Source organism: Sycon ciliatum, chromosome 8 (genome assembly GCF_964019385.1).
Source record: "Sycon ciliatum chromosome 8, ocSycCili1.1, whole genome shotgun sequence".
Taxonomy (NCBI): Eukaryota; Metazoa; Porifera; class Calcarea; order Leucosolenida; family Sycettidae; genus Sycon; species Sycon ciliatum.
Window position 1 is genome coordinate 20018777 of NC_088650.1, and position 7631 is coordinate 20026407.

The 7631-nt window shown below is 48.3% G+C and overlaps 1 protein-coding gene across 1 annotated transcript; it reads left to right on the forward strand.

The window, feature by feature from the left end:
* Positions 1-4575: 4575 nt before the first annotated feature.
* On the forward strand, positions 4576-5682 carry LOC135823619 (uncharacterized). The gene is made up of 2 exons (XM_065336465.1): positions 4576-4653; positions 5032-5682. Exons 1-2 carry the CDS (start codon positions 4576-4578, stop codon positions 5680-5682), a joined length of 729 nt encoding a protein of 242 aa, XP_065192537.1.
* Positions 5683-7631: the final 1949 nt, after the last annotated feature.

Sequence of the window (7631 nt, forward strand, 5' to 3'; positions counted from 1 at the left end):
CATGATGTGGTTTGTATGACTCTTTGCTTATAAAAAAAGAACATGTGGAGTGCGATACAATGCATGTGCTGAATCTGCTGAGGTCTGACGTAACGTGTTACTGCACAATGGAAGGCACGAAGCGGAGTTGCAAAATGGCCAACCAATTACCACCAGAATAATCAACTGCAATTAGGAACATGTAGATTGGTTTTAGGTGTTTAAATTAACCCGTATGTCTGAACCAGGGAATACAGGTAGTGTCTAGTATTATTATAACCCAAATTACCAATACTAGTTCAAAACTAGTATTAGATAAACCTTGTTATAGTTCACGCATATTGTTAGATTGAGCGTCCTCCGCCTTGTTTCATGCTGTCAATCTAACAATATAGGTATTGCCTACTACCCGTACCTTCTGGTCTGAAATGGGATGACTAGACCCGGGCGATGTGCAGAGTTCTACATGTGTACATGTGATCAGCGCTCCGTGTATGGGTCTACGACAGGTCACAGCGAGACAGCTCACAGCGCGCCAACTCACAGCGAGACAACTCACAGCGAGACAACTCACAGTGTCGTCAACTCGCAGTCAAGACCACTCACAACCTAGACAACTCACTGCGCGACAACTCACAGTGTAGTCAACTCACAGTGTCGTCAAATCACAGTGTCGACAACTCACAGTGTCGACAACTCACAGTGTCGACAACTCACAGCGAGGCAACTCGCAGCGTTCTTATTTTTTAATCGAGAAATAATAACCTATACAAATGTTTCCAACAATAAGTAAGAATCTTCAATGATTTCCCGGATAAAACAGAATGAAGAATGTAGTTGATATTTGAAACTAGGACGGAAGCAGAAAATATTACAAAAAAATGTATTGTCTACGCATGCATCTACGCAAGAATCACCACCACCAGCCAATTAGGACATGTGTCAAAAGTATTGAATGTTTTCGTTCCCTTCTTGTCAAAATACTACAGGGAATGATGGAAATAAGCTAAACGACTACAACTATAAGGAAAAGAAGTTCAGAAATACATCACTCCAATTATGTGTAGAAGTGACATAATTGGAGTGATGTATTTCTGAACTTCTTTTCCTTATAGTTGTAGTCGTTTAGCTTATTTCCATCATTCCCTGTAGTATTTTGACAAGAAGGGAACGAAAACATTCAATACTTTTGACACATGTCCTAATTGACTGGTGGTGATTCTTGCGTAGATGCATGCGTAGACAAAACGTTTTTCTCCAATTTTCCCTCTCCACACACTGCTCCATCATTGCCTGCTCGACAAAAATGCCATCCAGGAATTTCCAGATTGTGGGATGATGGCAGTCGATGGTAGACGAAAACTTGCGGTGCCACCCTTCTTGACTGTTATTCGTTCTGTCTTCATTTTGTAGAGTGCTGTCGTGGACATTCCACAATGGAGGTGGGAATAGTGGCGTTCTGCGTTGACCATTGTGCCGAAGGGTACCAATGTAACTCTTCTCGAAGTACTCCAGGATGGGATCCATTTCTGGCGACAACGTGTCTTCCAAGTGAAGGAAGAACTCGACAATATCACCAAGTGGTACAAATGCGAGGGCTGCCAACTTCCGCACTTCAAGGGCGAATGCTACATTGGTGGTGTACCTCTCCTGAAGACCAGCACTCTGCACGTGTCGGAATATGTTCTGGCTGAGATGGAAGTAGCAGCCGTGAATTTGACAGTCTGGGAACTTCATCTGCATTGCGTTCATTGCACCCTTCTCAAAGTCCATCATCACTGTTTGAGGTTGGATGCCGTCTTTAGCTTGTATGATGACGTCCAGAAGTCTCTCGTAGGTCTGCTGGGTCTTGTTGGGAAGCAAAGCGTGTAGAAGCGGCAGGAAGTAGCCATTCTTCTTAACTGAAATGGTGTACAGCTGGTAAAATAGGCGAGGCACCGTCTTGAATGTACCATCACCATACCAGCTTCCACACTCGTCAAGCATGTCGAGGTTCTCCTGCGTACAGAACACAATAATTCTGTTGTCCGCAGTTTCCGGTCCACTGTCGTAGAGAAGGAAGACGTCCCCACCCTTCGTTTCTTGATAGCGCTCCGGAAGCTGGAGGTCTTGCAGGGTGCATGGGTTCGGCGGAACGTTCTGAACCCGCAGGCGATCTCGTTGCGATTGCCGCTTAAGTGACTTGGAGTCTGGCAGCTGCACTGCCACTGCAAACGAAGCTTCCGCTAGCGCGCCGTTCACAATTTGAGACGTTGACTCCACTGTCTCTTGGCTATGTACAGTAATGGCATCTCTCACAGCAGCCACCTCCTGCCTCTCAGCCTCTGCGGGATGGTTGTGGTCACCGACTAAGGCCACTATTCTCCTGTCCGACATCTTCGCTCTCCCTTTACAATGCAGCTCGTCCTTCCGCTCACACCTCCAGTAACTGATGTCTCTGGGCCCGTCTTTATCTTTCACGTAGGCATATCCACGAAAGACTACTTTCTCTCGTCCTCGCTGCGTTTTCGTAACGTAATCTGGTAAAGAATCCATGGTATAGTGATCTCACCATGACACTCGCATCCATGACCAAAAACGATCCAATTTTTTCTGTTCAAGTTCAACTGTGAGCTTTTATAGCCAGAGCATGTTCCAGCAGTGGCATTAGGGTGATATCAGAAGCAGCCAATCAATGAAAAGTAACCACACTGCTAAGCTGGTGTGGCTGTGAATTATCGCGCTGTGAGTTGGTGTGGCTGTGAGTTGTCTTGGCTGTGACTTGTCTCGCTGTGAGTTGACGACACTGTGAGTTGACGAGGCTGTGAGTTGACGACACTGTGAGTTGACGAGGCTGTAAGTTGTCGCGCTGTGAGTTGTCTTGGCTGTGAGTTGACGACACTGTGAGCTGTCGGCTGTGAGTTGTCGCGCTGTGAGCTGTCTCGCGGTGACCTGTCGTGTTCCCTATTATCGTCTCTCGAACCAGCTGCGAACCAGGATCGAAATGTTTGCCCCGAAAGCACCCCCCCCCCCCCTGCCTTCGCCTTGGAGTACTGTTGGCCACGCCTGGGAAATATTGGTGGCTGCCCATACCATAGTGGCCAGACACACACTTTGCACTAACTCAAAAAGGCTAGCCCTAAAACTAACACTGCCCCCACATGCAATCACAGTGTTTTTTTCCAACTGCATGCTCGTGGTACAAAATCAACATCCGGTGCATAGTAGGGTCCGGCGAATTCTGCCGGCAGAACATTTAGCAGAATTCGATACTTTTTCTGGTAAGTTTCATGCATGTTCGGTATGTGGATAAAAAAAATGGAGCAGAATGCGAGGAATTGCCCGCCATAAGGTTTGTATGGTTCTGCCAATTTCACTGCTTTTCGAGCAGAATCTGCCACCTTTTCGAGCAGAATCCGCCGGTTCCTAGTGCATGGCACAAACCACAAACAAACACCAATAATTGGCAATATTTCTCTTGACCGGGTGGGGCCAAAATCCCCACCCTCTTGTACTGTTGCCTGATGTCTGATGATTCCATAGCATGAAACTCAGAGTTGCGAAAGCCTAGCCTTGCCCCTTGTTGTTCTGTGTACTCGTTCTATCATTACCGTTAGGAGCTGCAGCATCTAATATGACTCGATCATTGAGTGTGGTGGCGGTCTCTAGCCTAGGTGCTGATCATAGTTTTGGATTGACTGATTTTCGGCAAACCGTAAAAATCCCATGCCCTAATGCTAACCCCACATCCCTGAACAGGAGATTTGCTCCGAATACTGGTGACAACCATTGCCATTATCATTATCATTATCAGCGGATCATGTGTTACTTGTGTATTGTGACCTTTGCCTTTGACTGACATGACGGTTACTGAAAGAATTGATAAGAGCTAGAATGGATTATTTCGCTCCTGCTCTTTAGACTTGTAGCAGTTGAGCACTCTTGTGTGGGCTAGTGCCTTTGCTGTTTGCGTTATGCAGAGCTCACTGACTTGTCAGTGTGAGCACTCTGGCAAGGTACGTTCGGGCCTGGTTTAAATCTGGCTTTTGGAAAATTTATTTTTCATTGCTATCAGGTCCGGCCTCGTTTCCTCTGTGCTGCGCGCTGATGAGTCCACAAAGCCTTTCAAAGTACGAAACAGTTCAAACAGTTCTGTACGCAGATTGAGTAAGAACTACACCAGTAGTACAGTCCTGGCAACTGAAATCCGACCTCCTAGCGGTGCGTCCACATTCTAGCGATCTCTGCTTCGCAGTTTTACCATCCCATCCCGTGTTGGGTCTTTGCGATGTGAGCGCACTGCTCAAGGGTCGGATTTCAGCTGCCAACACTGTAGTCTGTAGTATACAGTATAGTCCAGACTAGAGTGTGCAGATCACTGAAGAAGTAGAGCTCTGACGAAGGTCATTGTGTGACGGGTTAGCATCAACCAGGCAGAAGTGACAGGTGCAACAGGTGACTACTGTCGTAGATCTAGTACTGAGTAAAACTGTAGTCTGTAGTGAGCAGGGAGTCGTAAAAACCACTCCCCGGTCGCGAATGTAGAGCGAGTTCGCATGACAACCTATCACGAGATTTCGCCATTGCCACAATCATAGGCTATCACGAGATTCAACCATGGCCACAATCTTAGCAGTTGCTAACAAAGATCAAGAGATGACGCCCGCTGAAATGGAAAACACGAGGACCTCGCATGTTAGCTTTCAGGATACGGTCATCAACTCTACTACTAGTCGTACTGCACATGATGGATCTGTGTTTGGCGGATACACGAGCCTGACGAGGACTACGATCGACGACAACAACTCGCCTAGAACACTAGTATCAGTTACGGAGTTTGTAAACCAATTGTCCACTTCAAAACGTCTCGACTTCATTGTCCTTCCTTGCTTTGGTGACTCAGTGCGTACAATGATCATGTGTCTCTAGTGCCATGGAACTGGAAGCTTTGCCTTTGATGAGAGAGTTAGGCCTGACAAATCAGGATATTGTTTTCTTGGGAGAAGTGCGAGTGAGGCAAGAAGATGACTTGGTCGTGGCTCCGATGCACTCGTGTACCGGCTGAACTGGCAGGGAATAGATATCGCCCTGAAGGTTCTGCATCCCATTTTGATTGAGCCTGGTGTTCTGGACCGGGAGAGGAAAATCCGTTCATTCGGCCAAGAGGTATTCCGTCTCAGTCGCATCCACCACCCCAACCTATGTCAATTGCTGGGCATTGCCAGGGTTGGGCGAAACGCTGCTCTCGCGTTGGAGTTGCTGAATTCGACGTTGGAAGAGTTGAGTATTGGTGAGGGTCGGGAGGATGGCTTGAAGTTGATCGGCTACCTCTGCGACACGTCGGCTGGTATCAGATACCTGCACGTTCGTGGTATTATCCACCGGGACCTCGCACCGAAGAATGTGATGATCAAGAACGGAGTCGCAAAGGTATGCGATTTTGGTGTGGCGAAATTCGTACGTTTGGCATCCCCTCGTCAACAGCAGCACCAGGTGCAGGCGGCTCGAATGGACATGACCCGTTGCCCCGGAACGCTGGTTTTTATGCCACCGGAGGCTATGGTAGAGGAACCAGACTATGATCGTCCGCTGGATATCTTCTCGTTGGGAGTTACGCTACTGGCTGTTATCACTGGTGTTATGCCTGGGATCGACCTGGATCAACGCTCCAGCCGTTGTGATCGTCCAGGACGCCAGTGGTCGGGGAAACGACGCAGGTGGTAGCGGAGACAAGACGGCGTGCTGCATATCTTCGGCGACTGGCAGATGACCACCCACTGAAGCCGCTGGCAGTTCGCTGCCACTCCAATGAACCGAGCGAGCGACCGACCGCCGAGGAAGTACACGAGGAGATGAAGCGAGTGTTGCAGCTGTTCACCAGTCTTCTCGTCGGTAAGTAGTTTGTTGAAAGTATTTTTATGGGCATTTCAATTATCTTCTTGAGCCAGCCTACCACCGTGCCTTTGTTGCGATGTAATGAAACAAGTGAAGGTCAAGCATTCTTGATTGTATGTGGAGGAAAAGCGAATGCACTGGCGATGCATTCATTTGTCGGTGTGTGTAGTTTGAGGGAGCCAGCGACCAGGTTACAGCAAGCCTCCTCCTGTACACTTGCACAATACACCGTGTGTTGCAACCGTACAGGATTAGCAGAAAGTTCTGAAGATCATAAACAAAAGGTTACGAATTTCGTTATCAAAATTGACCGCCTATCCCTTCAGACAACCACTTCAAGACACAATAGAGTGTGGTTGCTTTCTTTTGTTCCGTTACAAGTACAAAGCTCAACGTATAAAAATGGACAATCACCAGGTAGTTGCTGCTCCTCTTCTAGACATTGTGGTCTGGAAATGTCCTTCTTGTATGGCTACCTTCAAGTTCTTCTGCACAGCACGTCATGTGTACTTGGTGTGGGCATGCCGTGTCTTGCTAACCATTTGCACGTCCTACACACATACATGTACAAGGTAGGCCAATGGCCGTACCTGCCTTGCATGCGTGGCTACTAGAACCTAGTGTCCTGTCACCTATAGCTGGGTGTTACACAAAGCCTGATGTGCATCACCTATAGCCCTGTCTGGACCTTGGTGTAGTCTGATGTGTATCACCTATAGCCCTGTCTGGACCTCGGTGTAGTCTGGTGTGTATCACCTATAGCCCTGTCTGGACCTCGGTGTAGTCTGATATGCATCACCTATAGCCCTGTCTGGACCTCGGTTTAGTCTGATGTGTATCACCTATAGCCCTGTCTGGACCTCGGTGTAGCCTGATGTGTATCACCTATAGCCCTGTCTGGACCTCGGTGTAGTCTGGTGTGTATCACCTATAGCCATGTCTGGACCTCGGTGTAGTCTGATGTGTATCACCTATAGCCCTGTCTGGACCTCGGTGTAGTCTGATGTGTATCACCTATAGCCCTGTCTGGACCCTCGGTTTAGTCTGATGTGTATCACCTATAGCCCTGTCTGGACCTCGGTGTAGCCTGATGTGTATCACCTATAGCCCTGTCTGGACCTCGGTGTAGTCTGGTGTGTATCACCTATAGTCCTGTCTGGACCTGGGTGTAGTCTGGTGTGTATCACCTATAGCCCTGTCTGGACCTCGGTGTAGTCTGATGTGTATCACCTATAGCCCTGTCTGGACCTCGGTGTAGTCTGGTGTGTATCACCTATAGCCCTGTCTGGACCTCGGTGTAGTCTGGTGTGTATCACCTATAGCCCTGTCTGGACCTGGGTGTAGTCTGATGTGTATCACTATAGCCCTGTCTGGACCTCGGTGTTGTCTGGTGTGTATCACCTATAGCCCTGTCTGGACCTCGGTGTAGTCTGGTGTGTATCACCTATAACCCTGTCTGGACCTCGGTGTAGTCTGGTGTGTATCACCTATAACCCTGTCTGGACCTCGGTGTAGTCTTGTGTGTATCACCTATAGCCCTGTCTGGACCTGGGTGTAGTCTGGTGTGTATCACCTATAGCCCTGTCTGGACCTCGGTGTAGTCTGGTGTGTATCACCTATAGCCCTGTCTGGACCTCGGTGTAGTCTGGTGTGTATCACCTATAGCCCTGTCTGGACCTGGGTGTAGTCTGGTGTGTATCACCTATAGCCCTGTCTGACCTCGGTGTAGTCTGGTGTGTATCACCTATAGCCCTGTCTGGACCTCGGTGTAGTCTGAT